The 22,582-nt window shown below is 34.7% G+C and overlaps 1 protein-coding gene across 2 annotated transcripts in view; it reads right to left on the reverse strand.

The window, feature by feature from the left end:
* KLHL1 (kelch like family member 1) overlaps window positions 1–22,582 on the reverse strand; it is a 273,818-nt gene that overhangs the window by 107,791 nt on the left and 143,445 nt on the right. For both annotated transcript variants that reach the window (XM_039886823.1, XM_039886824.1), the window contains one exon: window positions 1,236–1,448. In XM_039886823.1, the coding sequence (XP_039742757.1) occupies window positions 1,236–1,448 (213 nt within the window). The remainder of the gene's footprint in view (window positions 1–1,235; window positions 1,449–22,582) is intronic.

Raw genomic sequence — 22,582 nt, forward strand, 5'->3', positions numbered from 1 at the left:
CTTTCCTGATGTCCTAATTCCCTATCCTACATTCTTAGTAAGACATGGATTAGTGAAAGTGTTTGGTGGTTTGGATTCAAATGAAGGATCAGGTGGATGTTATAGGCCCCCCATATCCACTATACAAAATGCATGCACACACAATTTATCTACCATTTCAGAGGTAAGACCTACCTTCAAGCTTATTTTTGGATAGCCTGAGAAGCCAGAGACCCCATGTTAACAATGCTGTGCATAGATAATTTTACAGCATTATAAGTTAGTTTAAAGAATAAGATTCCAAGTCAGGGGAAAATACTCTTCTTACAAGCTGAGTGAATTTTGGTGTTCTTATCAGTTCCACTGTGTTCTACATAACTCATCAATAAAATGAGGCAGTTGGTTCACTTGGTGTCTGGGATATCCTTAGTTCCAATTATCAAAGATTTCATAAACTCAATTGCTTAAATACTGTTACTTCATAACTCTGTGCCATTCAGTAATGTGTTTTATCCACCTACTTGATGTTTGAAATCTCATGCATTGAACCCTAAAATACCATAGGAATGTAATCAGAGAATGATTATATTACTGCATCTTAGGCCAGATAGACAGAGATCTTAAAAACAGGGAAGCAGAAAATTAATAATTGCCACATTTAGAAAAATCTCCTAGATACTGTATTGAGATTGAGTACTTTACATCTATTATTCCTTTGGTCCTCACAAAACTTTTATGTAATAGTAATAGAACAATTTTATTTTATTCATGAAGAAACTGACTTCAGAGAAGTTAAGTGACATTCTCCTGTCATATGAACATGAGCCAATAAGTGGTAGAGATGAGATGCAGATGCATGACCTATCACCCATCACCTTTCCACCATCAGATTTACCTTAAAAAGAGACTTTGATTAAAACTAAAAACAAAAATGTAAATAAATAATAATAAATTTGTGATGTTCTTTTTTTTTTGAAATAAGCAAGTATAATAAAGTGGTAATGGAGAGTCATAAAACTTAGTTTAGAAAATGTTTGGATCCTCTGCCTTCAAGTGTGTGTGTGTGTGTGTGTGTGTGTGTGTGTTTGCATATACCATATACATATATTAATTGGACATTATTATTACAACAAATGCATCATAGGTATTATATTTTTTTAAATTGTTATTTATATTTTTTTTACCTTTTGACATTACTTTAAATATAAGATTTTTCAGTATATTGTAGCTATTAAAATATCATCGCATGTAATTACCTGTGGCGGAAGCAGTGGCAGTCTTATAAAGGCAAGAAGCATACTCAAGTCATTACATCTCCTCTGTGTGTCATACTTGACCCACATCATTAATGCATGAAAAATGGTTTCTTCATCAGGAACGTTTACATCATCACTGGCCAGGAGTTTATGTAGCTCCTCAGCTGGAAGCAGTAAAAACTCCTGATTTCTCATAACTTCCATTATGTTTTCCTGCAGGGAGAAAACATCTTGGCATAAATTTGGCTTTACTTTTATTTAGCTAGCAAAGCATTTTAGAAAGAAATGAGAAAGTAGTCAATAACCTTTGTTCTCATTATAACATAATCCTTGAGAATCAATCCTTCAGAAACTGGAAGCTGTTAAGATGAAAGCATCGTAATTGTAATTGAAGTGTAAATGTAACCGAGACAGCACAGATCTTGTAATAACTGGAGGATTATAATATTGAGCTTTGTTATGCAGGCAGAATGTACTAAGTGATTAAATGTTCAAGTTTCAAGTAGACTGCTATGTAAGATTTAGTGAATATGAAAAGTAGCGTTTCAAATTTTTTAAAGCTTGACTATATATACAGAATCAGAAAGTAGGAATAAAATTACAGAGAGAAGTAACACTTATAAGATGCGTCACTGTTTATTCAGAAGAGAAAAAAACAGGACAGACAGGCCTCAGAAGTCACAAAGTTACACGTGTTCCACTCTTTTATTGTTTCTTTTACCTTCCTCCTCTCATGACAGTTTTCTCTGGCTTAACTCAGATTCCCATTAATTTTCTTCCAGATTGCTGCCATAACCTTCTAAATATTCCCCTTGACTCATTCTTAACTTCTCTATTGTATCCTCTATAATAACACTAAAATAATAATTCTACAACATAAATATGCTCATGGCATTCCTCTAAAGTTTTTGTTTGGTTTGGTTTCATTTGGTTTCCCCTGGTCCTTGGTTCAGACCTCCCTGCTCAGCGTGTTGGTTCCCCGGTGATCTGACCTCCTCCTGATTCTCAGACTCCATTTCCTGCTTTATTTGCATTCCAGTCACAAAAATCTTTTGATTTGTCACATTGTTTGACATATCCTTCCTCATTCATTCTGTTGCTTAAAATGATTTTATCCATTTTGTTTTCCTAATTTCAGTCATTTTTAAGCCTCAGTTCAAAAGCTACCTGCTATGTATGGGCTTCCTGAGCCCTCTATTCACTTGCATTTGAGCTGCTGCCCCATCAACTGTGCACACGTGCAGTGCATGGTATTTATATCTCTTCGTAGAGAAATATAAAATTTTGGAAATAGTTCAGAGCAATGCGGTGTTTTTCAAGCACATTTAAAAAAACTACTTGTTAAAAACCTTCTTACATTTTAGCAGAGAAGTTTCTGTGGCCGATATATGGTTAGAGAAGACGTCTAGAGAAGATCTGACTGTCTGATCTTCCCTTTTGTTACACCTCCCCCCACGTCTTCTGAGACAACTCCAAGGAAGATATAATTAAGACTTCTCAAATCATAGTTTTAAAGCCACTGTTGTGTTAAAAATCTCAATAAGTTGTTTTTTTTAGAGTGAAAGCTGAAATAGAGTGGGACTAGGTCTCTTCCAAAAAGGGCAAGATGACTATACTAAAACAGAGTAGAAGATTCAGCAAAGCCCATTAATCTGCATGTCAGAGCACATTCAAACCTATTTTCTGAAAAGAGGCCTGACCCCCTTTATGGATATATCTCTGGAATCGAATCCAAAGCTTGAAGTGCCTTCAGCTTTCCCAAGAGAATATCAGCTTTTACTTTCTTTCAGGTCATCTGTCATATTTATTTACATTAAACTGGCATCACAGAAAAGCTGATTTCCTGGGACTTGTTCTGTCTCCTGTGTTTCCTCTGTGACTAAGACAGTGAGGTGTAAGTTATAGATGCCCAATACCTATTTACTGACTGAACCAATTGAGTGATCTGAGATTTAGTTCTTCTCTAAAGATTTGCAGTAAAACTTCTCTAAAGATTTGCAGTAAGATAAAGATGTTTTTCCAATTTTTAAAAAATCTATACTTCTATTAAGCTACACGCATAATTGCATAGTTAGGCCGTCAGTATGTAGTGAGGGGTACCATAAAAAAGCAGCTCTGTGAAACTTAGTGGTTTCTATCATAAAGATATTATTCAAGGCATATTTCATTATATTTTACAGTGTCCTTTTATGGTGCCCTTTGGGAGAAATTTCCTTCAGGTTTTAGTAGCAGGAATAATTGCACTTCTCCTGAGTAAATTGGTTTGCTTTTATCACGGGCATTGTAAATTATGAAATTGATCAGATTTCTCTCTTTTTTTTTTGGCCTCTAGAAAACTTAGAGTCAAACTGAAATCTATCTGATAGGAAAGCTACATAGCTTTTTATAGCTGATTTCTTTTTCAGACAGCTTGAATAATAGTTTTATTTAATATCACTATAGCAGGCTTTCTGTTTTATTCATCTGATTTAGAGCATATTCTTATAATTTTGTATCTCTGTAAATCATACCAAATCTTTTAGGAAGAAACGATGTTGTTTATAAAAACTTCTATGAATAAACTGGAAAATTAGCTAGTATCAGATATTAGTGCATCACATACTGGCCAATACATTATATTGTTTATTATTTTTTTCTGTGTATATTTTGGAGTTCTGAAGTTCTCTTTGCTCTTTTTTTTTTTTAACCTCTATCAACTCTCCTTTTAATGATAGCCTGCCTAGTATTTTCCTATGGTTTCTACAATCTAGCTTCTGGAAATTGTTTTACTTTTAACATTAAGAAAAAATTTCCATGCGCTCTTGTTTCCTCGCTCTGCTGGTGCTGCTCAGTTAACTCTGTGTTATCTGAGAAGATGGACAGGCCTCGAAACTCTTTGGCCTGTTTACCTTTTGTATAATACCTATTTTAAGTTCACTAAATGAATTAATCATTCATTCATTTTACCTAGATTTATTGAACACATAGCATATGGTCCTGGATACTTGCAGTGAGAAAAAAAAAAAGAATTTGCATCAAAAATCTTACGACACGTGCAGCACTTGCAACATGCATGGTGCCTAGGAAACGACTGTCATCAACTCCATAAAAGCGGGTTTTTTAAACAGACCTAGAACATTAGGCAGGAGTATAAATTAGAAACTGGGAAATGGAACGATATGACATTCAGACCAGGGGAAACCGTATACACAGAGACATAATAGCAGGTACTATAGCATAAAGTGCCATATTTGCTATGTCAACTTGATTGAGAATAAGCACAAAAAAATTGCGGGAAATAACATCAAAAGGGTAATTTAGACCATATAATGGAATAAATTTATTCTCAAACTTTGAAAGTCTCTCCATTAAATGGGAATACATGTGTACATACATCTTTTACATATAGATTGAAATCTTTGTTATAAAGAAAGATTTTAGCACCAACCTTAAATTGCTGCTACATAAGACACAGAAATATTTGTTTGTTACTTAAAGACCAAATTCTACTATCTACTTTGCTACTTCATAATATTTTTAAGTAATTTTTCTAACTACAAAAAAACTTATAGTTTTGTTTTATTCTAAATGAACAGAATTTTTTATCATTTTTAATTATTTTCTGAATTTGATATAAACGTATTTTCTAATATTCATTTCCTTTGTCCCTTAATTCTATTATAGTTTTCTTCTTCATTTTATTATTGATAATATATCAATATAAAGTAATTCATTTGAAATTCCATTAGAAATTTATTTTTATACATCATTTTAAATGTTAGCTTATAATGGTAACAACAGTTCAAGCAGAATATAAGTAATTCCCTTCAAGTATTACATTTTAGTTATTGATTAATTTTAAAATATGGGTGTTAAACTGTACTAAAATATTTTATTAATTTTTAAATAACTTTCACATAAACTTTAATGTTGTTTACTACATTGACAACTACTACCAAAGCAACACATTATATGCTCTTAGGTTAACTCAAGGAATCTTTCTGCTCTGAAAGCCTACTAAGTGAAAACCTATGTCTCATCATCTTGCACTTTGTGACTAGAGGTCAGTTAGAGAAGCCTCCCAATAACTGTTTTAAGCATTATGGTGGGAAAGCTAATCCTTTGCCAGACCACCACAGAATCTTTGTCTTGATTTCAAATCTACATAGGTTATGGAACTTATTTAATTGTCCATTTAAAAGAAAATAGTTAGAAAGATAAATTCTTAAGAAGCTCATACTGTGAAATAAATGGAAAACTGAAAGGCAAGCCTGGTCGTTAACTACATCCTCTGCTTGAGTATTGTAGGATTGTAGTATACAATGTAGTATACATTTCATATATAAGTATGAAAAATGTAAAGTTTTAGTCTAAAGTCATAGAATTATAAAATTATAATTCCTTAAGCATTCTTTGCAAGCGAAGTTCTGAGAGTTTCTCATATATGCAAAATTCCACTATTGTCAGAAACAAGATTGAAACATACATCTCTTAACCTCTGAAGCCATGTCTTTTTTCTTATATCATGCACTGGATTGAATGGTGGCTCCCAAAGCTCCACGTGCACCCCGAACCCCATAATGTGATTTTATTTGGAATTAGAATCATTGCAGATGTATGTAGTTAAGATAAAGTCATACCGGATTAGAGTGACCTGACTCCAGTGACTAGTGAGCTTAATAGAAAAAAACTTGGAAAGACACAGACATACAGAGAGGGGAACACCATGAAAACAGAGGTGACACAGAGGCAAGATGGCCATGTGAAGGCAGAGGGGTAGAGATAAAAGTCATGCTGACACAAGCCAAAAAGTGCCCGATTGCCAGGATCCAGCAGAAATTGGAAAAGAACCTTCAGTGACAGCTTGGCCCTGCTCACATCTTGATTTCAGATTTTTAGCTTCAAGAACTGTAAGAGAGTAAATTTTTGTTGTTTTGAGCTACCCAGTTTTTAGTATTTTGTTATGGCAACCCAAGGAAAATAATGCATATCATAAAAAAAAATAATTATGTTAAACACTGTCACATAAACCTAAGAAAGCATGGTTACTATTCCCAATATTTTAAATGATAATTTCTGAGCTCTTTATTTTATGAAATGCCTTTAAGAAATATTAGATTTCCCATGACCCAACAGAGTATCAGGACAGGAAAAAGTGATCTGCTTTCAGGATCAACTTCTTTTAATATTTGTTTTTCTACTGAGTCTAGAATTTAAATTTTCTAAAAATGTAGGATAGGGAGAGGCACTTCTCTCAGTTATCAAGGGCTTCTTGAAACAGTTACCTTCAAGTTGCTACACCAACATATTGCTGTCAAGACTCTTAATTCTTTTAGGTTGAAACCAATTTTCCTGAATTTCTGATTATTTGCCTTGCCTAAATTTTTAATCCCTGTGTCAAAATTCCTGCCCGAACTCTCGAACCCTACTTTAGAGTTCAAGGGGAACAAAGACTCATTAAAAGATAGTCATGCCTTGTTATTTTACCAATGAGAGTGCTGAGGCTCAGAGGGGCTCAAACATAGTCATACTCTTAGCCAGGATACTGTTGAATTGTGCACCTGAAACTTACTGGATTTCATTAACCAATGTCACCATAGTAAAAATAAATAAAAATTTTAAAAAAGAGTACGGTCTCTTGTTCTATTACATTCCTTAGGCTATCTATCTTTTGTCTAATTTCTCCTTCTGGTTCTCCTCTGACCATCTAGTTTGGATTTACTGTCTTAATTTGATCTGTGCCACATATATGCAGCCCGATTCTTGAGTGCTCACCTGGACTTTGTTTCCACCTTTTTCTTGATGTATCTGAGTTCCATAATGTGCCTTGGTGATTACGGAGATGCTGCATCTGAGGCTGCCCTTCACTTGAGCCTCCTACTGCTAGCTTTGTTATCTACATCCACATTTCTTTATCTTCTCTATTTTTTTTGTTTTTACTAATTATTTAGTTTACAAAATTTCTATGCCTACTATTGCTCTTAATACTATACATATACTACATATACGGAAACAAACAAAAAATTCTGGCCCCTAAGAGACTCACTCTCTAATAAGGAGGACAATAAGATGTAATAAGAAAAATATGTACATTTTATGACTAGAGGGAAAAAATGGAGGATTTAATGGAGTCTAAGGTGTGAAGATGCAAGTGGAGCAAAGGAAGCCAAGTTGGAGTTTGAATTAGGAGATCTTTTCTTTCTGAAATAACAATTTCCAATATAAAGAAATATTTCTCACAAAATCATAGATTTGGAGAGTACTAATGAAATGTTGATATCATCTGGTCCAACGCTCATATCATTATCTAGCAAGGTTACAAAATGAGAATATCTGCAACCTCACATAATGTCAGATCGGAGGTGATCTTTGAAGTTACTTAATTTAATGTATACCTCATGTACCCTTTCTATGCTCACCTAGTGATTAATTTCTGTGATGAGAAACCTATTACTCTATAAGAAGGCCCATATCATTGCTGAGTAGCTCTGTCAGAAAGTAATCTATTTTGAAGTAAAATCTGCCTTCTTTTAATTTTCTTACATTAATTCCAGGGCAAATTGATTTTTATTCTATTTATAAGCTTTTCAAATAGTCAGGATTGATATGTTTCTTCCCTTATACCATGTCTTTTAAATGCTAAAGAACTATCATCCTTTAATCTCATTAAAAGATCTTAATCTTCAAAACCAGAAAAAGATGCTAGAGTAGAAGATATAATCTTTGCTAAATTTTCTCTGAAATACCTGATTTTTTTCCTTATTCCTTTAGAAATAAAATAAATAAATAAAATAAAAATACAAGCATTTTCATAGACTCGGTGCTTCTGGCTTTCATACAAATTTTTATCTTTCCCAAAGACATTTTTCCAAATAAAGGCAGAAAAACAAATATGAAGCAATCACTGTATAAAAACTTCATTTCCATTATCTCTCTCTCTATATATGTATTTATGTGTGTGTGTATATATATATATATCAAACATAATAGTTATATATGTAGAGAGATATATAATTAATATTATTCAGATAATAAAACAGGAAGTATTCAAAGAATTGTCATTGCATACAATGCAATATAGTATTTTCCTTGTCAATTTGTCATCAGTGCTTAGAAAATGACTATGGAATAGAATTTCTTTAACTATTTGTTATATATATGGGGGTTCTCTTAATACCAGCAGTATATAGTAAGGGCCACATGTGTTTGGATGTATGTATATTTTTCTGAGTTTTTGTCAGGTACAGAAGTATTGCTTAGATGCAAATCTGCCAGATTAAAGTGACTGGCTGCCAGTTTTCTTTATTAATTCTTTACTACCTACTAAGTATGGCTACTTGATTAGTAGTAACTTCTTTTTTAAAAAAAATTTTGAGTAACAATCTTAAAAAGAAGGATTTTCTAACAATTTCAAAACTTACTGATTATCAGAAATAATTTCTGATGGTCATTTTTCAAGATTATCATATGTAATGAAAGATAATTTTGTTATTCTGAGTCTTAAAAATATATATGAGTCTATGACTTGAAGTGTTTTCTGATAAAAATGTTGCTAAAGAAATGAGTTTTTCATAAAAAAAAAGTTTGAAAAAATATCCTAATTCTAATACTTCCTTGTCACGATTTCCCAAACATATGACTATGTTTGAGCCCCTCTGAGCCTCAGCACTCTCATTTGTAAAATAACAAGGCATAATTATTCTAAGATATTTCACCTTGAAAATGGGTTTTATAACAACACCTAACCTATAAACTTTTTTCTGATTTGCTTTCAAGCACAATTGGGACTAGAAAAAAGTAATTCCTAAACTTTATAATGTTATGCAAAGTATATGCATAACATTATACTCAGGGGAGTCTTTAACCTTTGTAATAATTTGGTGTGCTTTTGTTCCTGAAGATGAATTGTTCAAGTTTTAAAATGTGATACATATTATTTACTAATGTAGGAGAAGGAAGCATGTAGAAATCATTTCTGAACTTCACTACCAAGAAAAAAGCCTAGTCAGCTAAGCAATTCTACTTCCATTTTTTGGTTTAACAGAAAAGTAACTCCCCCTGCCCACCTCATTCTCAAATACGTTCATTGCTTTGTAAACTGTGTAACACTATACATCCATATATTATTAGCCAGAGTAGTAGTATTGATTTTTTATAATTATTAATATTAGACATATTTAATCCTTGGTAGAGCCTAAACCTACCTCTTTTCCTTACTTCATATAGTACTCTGTATCAGTATTTCCTGTTTCTTTTAGGTGTCTTATAGAAATCAGTGAGAATGGCAAAGTTGACTGGAAAAGTTAGGAGGAAAGTGAAAATCTCTGCACAATCTTTTTGAAAGACACATGTTTATGCCAGCCCATGAAAGAAATGGTATCACTGCCAATTAAATTATGAAACTATAGCATACTAGTACATGCAAAGCTGTTTTTCTTTTTTTTTTCATGCAGCAAAGTGTCCAGGACACTGGATCACATAAACCTTTACTTAAAGGAGTTACAGTGCTTGATAAAAGCATAAAAATAATGATCCTCTACAACTTTGCTAGAAAAAGAAAATTTTAATGCAAGATAATATTTCTATCTTCTCTACTAGGATATCTTATAGAAACTGACAGTAAGAATACACTTAGCTGTATAAAAATGTATATTTTATCAGGCGGTGCTCATTCTGTACTTATAGAAAATAGAAAGAAAATGTATCCTTTATTTTAACAGAAAATATTTTCTTTTAGCACAAAGGAAGATTGTTTTGTCAACCTGCATTTATATGGTCTTTTGTTCTTATGCTTGTAAATGATTCATCATGAAAGCCTTTTATATGCATAATCTAAAATAGCCAGACAGTGGAGTAAAAAATAGGTGTAGAAAAAGAAAAAAGAGTCAGTATGGAAGTTGCTTACATAACCATATTGATTATTTTGCAGTACAAAAGAGCACTAGCATGCTTCAGCAAAGAATACATTATAATTTTGCAATCTTAAGGTCTAAATGATCTCTACAGAAGCATGTAAAATTTTAATTATAATTTTGCATCCATTTATTGCTTAATGAAAAGATTTAGACTACTTCTCTTATGGGGTGGACTTATTTACTAGATGCTTACATTCAATGTTAAAAAAAACTCAGCACAGTATATTCTCTTATTTTAACCTATGTTCGACTTTTTAAGCAGCTGACAATGCTAAACATTGTCAAAAATTCAAATAAAAATCAGAAAGAAGTATATTCTCATTAATTTCCATTTTATGGTTTTCCAAGAAAACCATAAAATGGAAATTAATGAGAATATACTTTTTGTTAAAAGAACTGATCTTCTTAATAGTTATATAAATATATAATTTCCTTTAGTTTGTCAAATAATAATTTAGTGCATGTCATTACTTTTTCTCTTAGCAAATACAAGAACTATTAGCTACATCAGGACATATATTGTTATATATAATTTATTAAATATGAAAGCTGGCACTAAATATGATTGTATTAAATATTATTATATTTTATAAATAAGATGCAGTAAAAAGAGGCAAGGACTATTATGAAAAATAGAAGTTCATACCACACAATGATACATACAATACCATCTCAGAGGGTTTCAATATGGAAATAACTATTCATTGTTTCTAAAAATACTCTAAATACACATTTTTACATTTGATAAAGCTATTAAGTAACTATTTTTTTCTGATTATTGGCTTTCAAAAACACCTATTTATTATCTCACAATTCTGAAGTTTGAATTTCAGGCAAAGAGTGGCTCAGCTGGTTTTCTGCTCCAGGTTTCATAAGGCCAAAATAAAAATATTGACAAGCCTCCTTCTTTTTGGAGTCTTTGAGAGTGAGTCTGTTTTCAAGCTTATTCAAATCGTTAGGGCAATTCAGCTCTATGTGGTTGTGGGACTGAGGTTCCCATTTCCTGGCCAGCTGTTGGCTTAAGGTTATTGTCAGCTTCCTGTATTGCTTAGCTTGTCCCTGTCCTCCATCGTTAAATACAGCGAGTACAGCAAAGGTAGTATGAAACCTTATGCTTCATCTCTCTCTTACCTCCCCTTCTGCCTCGTGTCTCCTCTTTGTTATCCTGCCACATCTCTCTGATTAACTCTCCTGGCTTCCTCTTCGAAGTTTAGGTGCTCATGTCATTACACTTGAATATCCTAGGTAATCACTCTGTCTTAAACTTGATTAATTAGTCACCTCAATTCCATCCGTAAAGTCCCTTCACAGCAATACCTAGATTAGTGTTTGATTGAATAACTGGGGAATCTTGGCAGAGAGAGAAATCTTTAGAATTCTGCCTATCACAGTATGCTTGACTTTCAAGTTTATCAATTTTTCATGCATGATATTTAACAACTTAGTGGGTGAAGCTGATAGATAAAGCATAAGCCATACCAAGTTTGTCATTTGACTAAAATTTACCATACATCTAAATATACTAAGCACTTACTGAGGTAAATACACTAACCACACTAAATATACCAAATACATTAAGCTCACTGTATTTAACATATAAATAAAATTTAGTATATTTTAGTAATATACTAAATACAATAAACATTTACTAAGGTAAAGCATCACCCTACCCTCAAGATACTCAAAGTATTTTTTATTTTTATTTCTTTATTTCTTTCTTTATTTTTTTAGGTGAGACAACCCTTGGTTGACCACCTCACAGATTGCAAGGACCTTGTCAGTTTACAATCTTCTTTTTTTTTTTTTTACACCTACAGCACCCGGTCTTCCTAAGTGGTCTCCTATCCAAGTACTAACCAAGCCCGACCCTGCTTAGATCAGACGGGATCGGGCTTGTTCAGGGTAGCATGACTCAAAATATTTTTGAGGGTTCTTATAAACTAAATAAATTAGAGAGCAGATTTGACTATTTATTTAATAGAATACTGATATTAGCTTGTTGAGTTTAAACCCTTCAAAAGTAATACTCCATTGGTAATTAATGTATTTAGAATCAAACAATAAAATGTTATTTTAAAAATGGTTTACAGAAACCTTTTGGTTCTCACGGTCTTTCTCTTTAGTTAGCCCTTCAACTCCCTGGCCAAGTTCACCTGTGAATCAAATTAGAAGTCCAACAAAAGAGGTCTAAAACAGCTAGAGAAGCAAGTCCGGGATATGGATAGGGTCCTCTGGTGATCGGATCCTAAACTGTTAGACTACTTTGCACACGAAGTTGCATCAAATGGTGCTCTCTGTTAGTTCTAAGCAGGTTCCAGACAGACAGACTTCCCGCAATGCAGCAAATCATTGAGGCTTGTGACTTTTTTGGAAAAGTGTGTAGAGTCCCTTCAACATCTCTTCATCCAATATCCTGAAGAGATCTTTGAGACTTGGTTAGTTTTTCATCAAAACAAAGGTGGTAATCTTACTAAGGTTAGTGAGGGACAGTGGTGACTTGGGGGACATGCCACTAAAGAACCCCTTTCTCTAAAGTGTCTGGTTTTATCTAAGAATTAAGAGAATTCACACCTGAGATCTTCTCCTTCTTCAGCTGATGACTATTTGAGCTTCAACACGTTCAGAGCAGTGTGATGACTTTACTGCCACTGAAAAACACGTCTGAACCACACTGGCAGAGGCTATAGCAGCCCTGCAAACTACCAGGGCTGTCCTTAGGGTTTACACGGTGATAGTGTGGGAACAGCGTGTGATAAGATTATTAACCAGACTTTACTGTTTAGGATTGCGATGGTGCTCCCACTGGTTGGGGAGTTCAGTTAAACCCCCTCATACGGTCAGGTCCATCAAACTGCAGCACAGTTCAAGTCATGACTGACAAATTCCTTGGCATGGAAAAAGTATTAATGGACAAATCAACAAAGACTGACAAGCAGAAAGAGCAGCATAAGAGGTATAACTGGGTACTCTCACCTGGGAGACCTGGGCCAAGGCCTTCTCTAAGAGATTCCTGAGTCTGGTTATTCAAAAACAGGGTCTCAAAGAAGGAGATTGATTTGATGCTCACCAAAGAACTTGTGGCCAAGGGGCCCCATAGGATCTGCGTTATGGCCTCTGTAAGGGACACAACCATCATCCTTTCTTCTTTTCAAAGTGAGTCTAGAGATGGGTTAGAGAACCCTGGCAAGTTTACAAGGACCTCTAGGCTGGCTTTCAAAAATAAACAAGACTAGGTGCGAGGCCGAGGTCCTTCTCTCCACTGAGGGGAGCAGAGGCCCTGCTCATCAAAATCTGGGCTGAATGGGGAAATGGGGGTGAAAGCACTTCTTGGGCCTCTTGGATACCAGTGCACAGGTGACTTTGATACTTGTAACACCTGGTACTGGGATGGGAGAAACATATGCATACACATCAGTGGGCCAAATCATAGACCACATGACATATTCAGCATGCTGTGTGATGGGGAAGTGTTTTAGCGGAAAATAAAAGGGCAGGTTTAAGTGGATGGTGGGAGGGGACAAAATGTCCCCAGCCTGGACTGCATATCTCAGGTGAACAGTGTAGAGCGATGCAGCAATTTAATGTAGCAGTACTTCTCATATGCCCTGCATATTTGATCATGCAGTCTGTCCTCTTCTTTCAATTGTACATCTACATTTTACAGTTAGTGAACCTTAGTCTATTAAACTGCAAAAAATAGGAGATAGTAACTGCCTTCTCCATTTAACCTCCAGGTGCAGAGCACGAGTCTTTGCCTATAGGGACCTCAAAAAGAATTAGCATCAATTTGAGGTATCTAGTTCAAACATTTTCCTTAAGGTTGTCCTGCTACTTTGTTCCAGGTAAGCCAATAAAATGGATATAAAATAGATTTTTTTGTTTTCCCTGTGTTACAAGAGGATCTTAACTAGAAAATTTCTGTTGACCACCTTTGGGTTTTGATCAAGGGTGCTATCCTTGCCCATGGTATAGGATGGACTGTCCATGCTGCAGTCAGTGTGGAAGATTCCCCCAGCCCTGAAATGAGAGCATGTGAGCACCTTCAGACCTGAGAGCCTAGACACAGGAGTGGGAGAGGGAAGGATCTAAATTATTCTCTCCCACAGGTACCCCATGTGGCGTTCACCTCGTTGAACTCATAGGAACACCTATCCCAGGCAGTTGCCACTGCCCTGAGTTTGACCAGCTGTTGAATATATTACACACATTTCTGATTCTGCAGATGAACACCCAGTTGTTGTGCTGCTATATAGCGCACTTGGACAATTGTCTAATTATGGATATTTCTGGTATTTCAAGTGCCCCAACCTTCTTAATCTGGACTCAGTGCATTGCCGCAACTGGACTCTGACACGAGAGGAGTGAAATGTTTCCCTAGATGTCTGCTGGCTCCTGTTAAAGACGGGGTCACCAGAATAATTGGAACAAGGGGTACAGGATCCACCATCAAGGTTGTTTTTCCCATTCCAACACAACCTTTTCCTCCACTACGCTCATCTTCACACTTATGTGTTTTTCCAACACCTTTTGTTGCACTTGGATCAATGAAACTAATAAAGTAAAATAGTCCATCACAAAGCCTAGACAAAAAGGGCTTCTGGCCGTCTAAAATAAACCATAATGGGCTGGGGAACATCTTTTCCTTGCTTGGTAATGGCTAGGGCTTATGGCCCCAGGAACTCAGATTCCCTGGACCGGCCGGCTCATACAAGTATCTGCATTTCTAGTCCAGGCTCCTCCATTCAGAGGCCTCCTTATCAGGAGCCTTGGCTGAGGCACTATTCTTTTCTTTGCCTCCATGCCTTTCCACTGCTAGTCCTTCCCCTCTCCTTCTTCTTGACCCACTGTTCCATAAAGTAGCAGGAGTCTTCTCCTTGAGGCATCTTGGCAGTGAGATGAGTTTCCCCATCTCTGCTAACCCACAACTGGATCACTTGGTGCCTAACCTAGTGCTATTCTGTGAGGGAAAATGGGATCATGAGGAGCCAGATCACTTTTGGTGTCTTGCTTGCATTTTCAAAGTAAGTGAATAAAGTCTTGATTTCTGCTTTCAGTTTGGTTCATTGTCCTAATTGAACACTATCTGGTTGCTTGACATTTGATATACAAGTATCCCACAAGTCCAATATTTGAAACTTTAATTTACTTTCTTATTTTGTTTTGATTCCCTTTAGTTAGTATGTAGAAAGACACCAGCCATAAATACAACTCTTAATACTCTTCCCATTCTTATAACAGGTCTAGTTTATGCAGTAGAAGGCAATTTACATAAAAATTTATATTTTTATCAAAAATTATATTTATATTTAAAATTTACATATTAAATTTATATTTTATATAAAAGACCACATTTTATCTACTTGATATGCCCCAATGCTCTTAATACACAATGATGAATTTATATCTTTGTTCAATAACTATGCTGGCTTTACTTTTATCACAAATTAAAAACTTATAATTGCAACATAATTGGTCATATCATTAATTTGCAGCAATGTAGAATGCTTTGGATTGAATTACTGCATCTATACATGTTACCATTAACTTTCTAGTAATTTGTATGGGATTCCACTAAAATTCAAAATAATACATGGATTGACTGTAAAACAAAGTGAAAACATGTTATATTGAGAGAAATCATTTAAAACAGGAGTTTCTAACACTGGGTAATGAGAAAAAGTTTGTAACTTAATATAAGATGGTAAATAAGGAATGCAGTTTACGTAGGTTATAATATCTCATCTCTACATATGAAGAAACTGGCACCAATGAAGGATAAAGTGAAGTGTTGAAAGTCCAACAATTATAAAGTGGTAGATAAATTATTTAAAATTTGTCTATCTCATTTCAAAGAAAAAGACCACAGAACTGACAGGGAAAGAGTGGGATCTTATCAATTGGGATAGGAAGAAAGGGAGGCAAGCCTGAAAAACCTAAACCCAAATTCTTCTGAACTTTTCCCCTAGATTGCAGAAAAATTCATTTTTCCTTGCTACAAAAGTGCACATAAATAAATAAATAATTCAATACTATATTTAAAAAATGCACCATATATAAACAATACACCATGCATAAACAATATAAATACCACATGAAACAATAACACCAAAAATATTTTGTTCATCTCAGTTCCTTTCCTCACCAACAATCATTGCCTCTATATTAAATAACAGAGTCAAGTCTCGGTACCATCTGGGTAAAGAAGTAAAAACTCTGATGCAGGAAGAAATAAAAATTACATTATCCTTTTACCAGTTTGCCCCAGGAATACTCGCTGCGGCACTTGGGGCTGCAGCATTATCCTGAGGCAATTCGCTGATTACAGTCCTAACCTTACCCCCAAAGTTTACCATGGAATATTTTGTTTTTGTTATTATTTTTGAATCACTCTAGTATATTGAGTCTTTGGAAACAAATGACATCATTTTATTTATACCATCTTATTTTTAATAGTGGTATTTCCATTTATAAAATATAGTAATTCTTGATTTTTGGCAAATGAACACTGGCAGCAAGCTGCAATTTTTTTTTTCTTAATGAGGAAAGGGCCAAAGCAATTTTGGAATCTGGCTAATGGTATGAATGAAACTAAGAAGAAATATGTGTTGGGATTGATTTTAAGGGTGTTAGGCCAGGGTGAAGGAATATAAGAATGAAGATAAGAGAATTTATTTATGTAGGCCACTCACTCATTATTTGGGATTTGGCATGCTGGCCAGGAGCTGATTTTAATAATGGATATGGATGTGACACTGAAGCCTGGAGATAGTTATGCCTTAGTATAAATGAGTTGAAGATGCCAGAATTTCATTGGCTATTATTGAGGAAAGCAACAAAAGTCAGAGGGAAGTGGAAATATTAGAATGACTTACTTTGAAAGAACTGAAAATTCCTTCATTATATGTGACTTGGGAAAGCCCAAAGAATGATGTTGAAGGGGCATCATAATTTTAAGAGGACCAGGTTTAGGAATGGAAGATGCAGCCATCTCCCTGGGGTCTAGTATCCCCAGAACTATTTACATTTCATAATGGAAGAATCTAGATGGCATCAGTTGATCATCAGAGGCAAGATGAATATAATAAAAATATAAAGCAGGGAGACCAGAATCACATATAGAATGCCAAGATCCATAGGAATCTAATTTATGGAATTGATGTTCAAGTATCTTGGGATGAGATGGGTGGGCTTTTATTCATGTTGTTCCTTCATTTGAATAATAAGAAAGTTGATATTAGCTACTGCAATGGCAAATTATAGTCCTGCATACCATTTCTAGATTGAGATAGGTTCACGAACTCAGAATCTACTAATTTAAGGAGAAGAATGCGTCCCTTGAGAAGTACACCACCACAATTATGTAAATTTCCCTCCGATCTTTCCCAAAAGGAATCTGCAGCCTTTGCTAAGGTAGATGTACATCAAGAAAAGGAAACTTAACATCTTTGATAAGGAGTTTATGGTAACATTCAAATGCCCTAATAGTTTTCTGGTTATGGTGAGACCCATAGAAGATGCACAATAAATGAAGTTTTGCCTCTGTGTGGGCACAATGGTTTCATAGACCTTCTCTGTGATTATATTCTTAGATATAAACGTATGATTGAGATACATGAACAGCTGGCAGAGCTCTCTCATTGATGTCCCGATGTCTTAGGACAGTGGTTCTCACATTTTTGCATGTATCAGAATCTCCTGGAGGCAGGGCTGGCTACACTATTTGTGAGGCATAATGCAAAGTGAAGATGCAGAGTCTCTTGCTGAAAGAACATGAAAAAAAGGCTGTTAAAAGAACATATTAAGCTTTCTCTTTTCTTCCCCAATCTCTATTTTGATTTGTCATGGTGCTTATTATTTGCTATTTAATATTATTCTCAATATAGAAAAATTAAACTTTTAAACTGCTAGCATGAGTTTTATTGCTCATCTTTATGTTGTACAGTGCTAGTTTTAAGCTCTGGTAGCAGAAGTTTTAAGTCATAAGCAGATTTACCAAAATTACACAATTTGTTTTTCATGGCTCATCTCTTAAGGGTGCCTAGAGTTGGCCAAAAGAAATAAACACAAGACTCAGGAAGGTGGGGAGGAGAAAGAGTGTATCTCCACGGGCATAGAGCCAGCCTGAGGTGGTACTCCCAGGTGTGGGGACACCCTTGTAGTTGCCCACGGACATTGGTATCCAGCTAGTGATTTGAAAAATGCTTTCTTCTCAATTCTCATTATTAGAAAATTATCAGGAGAGAACAAAAGCAATTTATCTTTACATAACAAAGGTGATGGAACATTTTCATAATCTCAATACATAAAATATTATCTGTTATAATATAGTCTACAAAAACCTTGACTGTCCTGACATTCCACAAAGCATGGTCTATTGATGATATCATCATGCTAATTGGATTCAGTGAGTAGAAAGTGGCACATATTCTAGATAAGATTTCAAAGATCTGCTGCATTCATAGAATTTTCATACTCTTATCTGCCGTATGTGGAGGGCAAGTTTTTGTCTCTTATACGTCCAACCAGCAAAAATGAGGCACAAAATTTATTACATTCCTTTGAATTTTTTAGGCACATGGGAATATGGTTAGAATCTATTTGTGGTTCATCAGGCTATCGGTTTCTAATGGAGCTGGAGTATGCAGGTCCTGGTTGTGCAACTTTACCTGCTATTTGTACCATATGACCAGCAATTCAGTCAGATCTGGAAGTATCTATGGTGAGTACAGATTTTGAAAAGATAGTTTAGCAAGTCTCAATGATAAAATCATGGTATTTTTTCAAAAGTTCTGTAAAAAGACCGTCCTCTGCAAACAAAAATTTCTCTCTGCTTTGGAGGAAAAAACTCTTGGAACATTATTGGGCTCAAGGTATGACTGAGCATCTTACCATGGGATACCCAGTAACTATGAAAATTGTTCCAGTGTTATTAAATCCACTGGATAGTAATGTTAAGTAAGCATAATGACTATCCAGTTCAGAGTGTAATTTTACAATGGAAATATTGCGTTCAGACCAAGCTCAAGCAGGTCTAAAAGTCACTAATAAGTACCTGCCTTTTCCTTAACTCAAATGTATGGCCTCAAGTAGAATTCAATATAATAAATTTATAGAAAAGGAAGTAATTCAGTCCTAGTTAAGAAAAAAGTTGGTGTGGTATACTGGTGCTAGCCAGGACAGTGATGAAAGAAAATCCGCAAAGCTATGAGCAATATACTTGGATATCCACTTTGTATGAAGAGAGAGAGGTGGTCTAATTATACATAGAATTCTGAGCACTAGCAAATATTTTGATGGCTGGTGAGAAGCTTTAAAGGAACAATCGGGAAAGATGAGGGCAAGGAGATCTGGACTAATTTTATGTCAATAGATCCATTGAAGTACTCATAAAATGAGAATCTTTCTTGAATGCACAGCAGATGACATTTATTTTAGAGAAAGCTCTGAACCATCAGGTAGACACAGTGACAACAGCAACCTTCTTTCCTTAGCCTTCTCAGTGTTTCTACAATGGGCTCACAAAGAGACAACCATGATAGCAAGGACAGAAGCTATGAATGGGACTGAAAAAATGAGCTCCCCCTCAACAAGGGTAATCTAGCTATATCACTGCTCCCAATAGGCCACAATTTTTTGGAGAAGACAGGCTAGGAAGGTGGATTACATAGGTCTTATTTTATGTTGCAGGAAGCAGAAATCTACCTTTTCTGGAATAGATACATACTCTAGATATAGGCTTGCCTTCTTTCCCCCTCCATGCCATCCAGTTGCCTACAGAATTCCTGATCCATTGCTATAGTATGACTGACAAAATTTCCTTGAAAAAAAGTAGCCTATTTTATGGCAAAAGCAGTATAACAACAGGCCCATAACATGATATTCATTGTTCTTCTCATATACTCCATTACCTATAAACATCTGGCCTGCATATTAGTGAAACAGCATGTTGAAGGCTTGGATAAAGTATCAGCTTTGGATATGCACTGCATCTATAGTGATGTTTAATTGTGCATCCCTGGTTGTTAAAATTCATGGGTTAGAGAACAAGATGTGGATTTGGGATTATCCTTTCTCACTATTACTCCCAGTAATTCACTTCTAAATGTGTGCTCTACTTCTCCGCAACTTTAGGATTAATCGAGGGAGGGATTCTGGGTTCTAGTGGAGGAAACACTTCTGCCAGTAGACACAGTAAGAGTTTCACTGTATTAGAATGTGAGACTATTAACTGGTTAAGAGAGCTGGTTAACAATTTTGAAGAGAGAGAAATATTGTACAGTGGTACATACAAACTTTGACCTCTGAGAAACAGAAGACAAGACGTGTTGACAGATAACGCCTTTTCTTTTATCTCCTTGATGCACAGATATGTGTCACAATGGTTCCACATGACCTCTTTGGAAGATCCTTCCCTTTATTAAACTACCAATTGTGTTTTCTTTTTTAACTGTGAACAGCTCAGAAGTGCATTACCTTGTATTTGCTTTCCCTTCTTACTAGCCTACTTTCCCTTTCTCCTTCAATTTTGCAACCCTGGAATTGCACATCTCAATTAAACCTTTGCCCATTAGCTTTGCTTCGGGTTCTGTTTTCTAAAGAAAACACAGATCTTCCCTTTTTGAAGTGAAGTAATTATTAAGTAGTAATCCTATTACCACCACAAACACAAACAATAAATCATGGAATGTTTACACTTGTAAGACACTGTGCATATCAAAAGGTGATTAGAATGGAAATAACAATTAAAAGGCATTAATGACATGTAAAACTTCTTTAGTAACTTTAGTTACTATAGTGTGAAGTAACTAATTCTAATGCCTAATTGTGAAGACAGTAGAAAATTAATGAAGAACATCACATCATTATAAAAATATAAATAATATAAATGCAACTAATATTAATTTTACTGTGAAATGCACTTTACTCTTATTTAACTTTTTGTGTGTGTGTTTGCAAGGATACACACCTAGATAAATGGTTAAACATAAATGTGTATACTTTAAATCATTCTTTTTATACTTTATGTCTTGGAATGGGTTTAATGTAATCAAAAGCTGAAGTAGAGAGATAAATTTCCCTGAAAGATTTGGCTAATAAATTAAACTTAATGAGAGAAGAGTTGCAGAAAATTTGAAAGACAGAAGTGTGTATGGTGTGCATGGGGGACAGTGACAATCCTGGTCAGAGGTAATTGATGACATATTTTGAGGGAGCAAAAGAAAACAAAGTACACTAATAAGAATGAGATCACATGCAAGTGATTTAAATGCCATCCTAAATTTTAACACCAATTTGTGGTCTGGTCGCCAAATAAAATTAATGATATCTTTGGTAGAAATGGAGACATCCAGAAAAGGCTTAACATCTGTTACCATGCAATGAGTCTTACATGACTCATTGCTTTCGAAGTGATTAGACACAATATATGGGAAATGCTTAGCAGGAAGCTAGAAATGTAAGTTCATGAAAAGGTAAGTATTGGACAGACAGGATCAGAGTCATTTGAATTGGTTGAGAGTTGAAATCCTTTTTGGTTTAGCCAATATTGCTGATCTAGGGAAAATGAAGAAAGGAAGATATCTATGAGATAGAGAAGGCAAGTGAAAAAAAATTTTAAGGAGGAGAGTTTAACTACCACACTGAAAAATATAGAAAGTTTGAAGAAGAATGAAAACAGAAAAGGCCCATAGATTTACCATTAGTATCCTTAAGGAATGCTTTCAGTCAAGTGGTTGGTATAGAAGCCTGAGTATAAATTTAAAGGCTGAATGGTGAATATAGTGCTAGCAGAAGCAAATTGCTTATTGGAGAACTACAGTGCTAAAATAGAAGTCAATACCATTGTTGTACAATATTTATTTATTTTTAAAGATAAGATCCATCTACTTAACTAAAACCTCAGTACTTATCTTAAAGCTTGAAATGCCCAAGGTGCTCAAAATGTTCTGAGCCTCTTGCAAAATTGAGAGAGAGGCCCACTGAGGAGAAACAATACAATCATTAAAAGAGAACTCAAATGGGGCGAGACAGAAGCAAATAAGAGATTGTAAAACAAAATGTTTGCCATTTTAAAAAGAGTGATAATGATACTTCTAAAGAAAACTTTGAAAAATTAACTTGTCAATATTTTAAAACAAATCCCTGGACTTTAGTTCCGTGAATTTATACTGGATACGTAAAGAATTCTGAAGGATGGAGGGTAAAAAAACATGAAAGTACACAGACCAACATAAAAATAAAATGGAGAACAGCTATAAACAAAGAACATAGTATGAAGAGAATATAGATTACATATATGAAAACATCCAGCTGAAACAGAGTGGGGTTGTATCAATGATCATATCGTTTTAAAATTTTTTTCATGTTTGTTTAAAGAAATACTGACTATATGCCCTATATATTTAAAGAGATGCATTTGAAAATATCAGAAAAAACTATTTTTAGTTTAGTTAT

The sequence above is a fragment of the Pteropus medius genome, unplaced genomic scaffold (genome assembly GCF_902729225.1).
Source record: "Pteropus medius unplaced genomic scaffold, Ma_sr-lr_union100, whole genome shotgun sequence".
Classification (NCBI taxonomy): Eukaryota; Metazoa; Chordata; class Mammalia; order Chiroptera; family Pteropodidae; genus Pteropus; species Pteropus medius.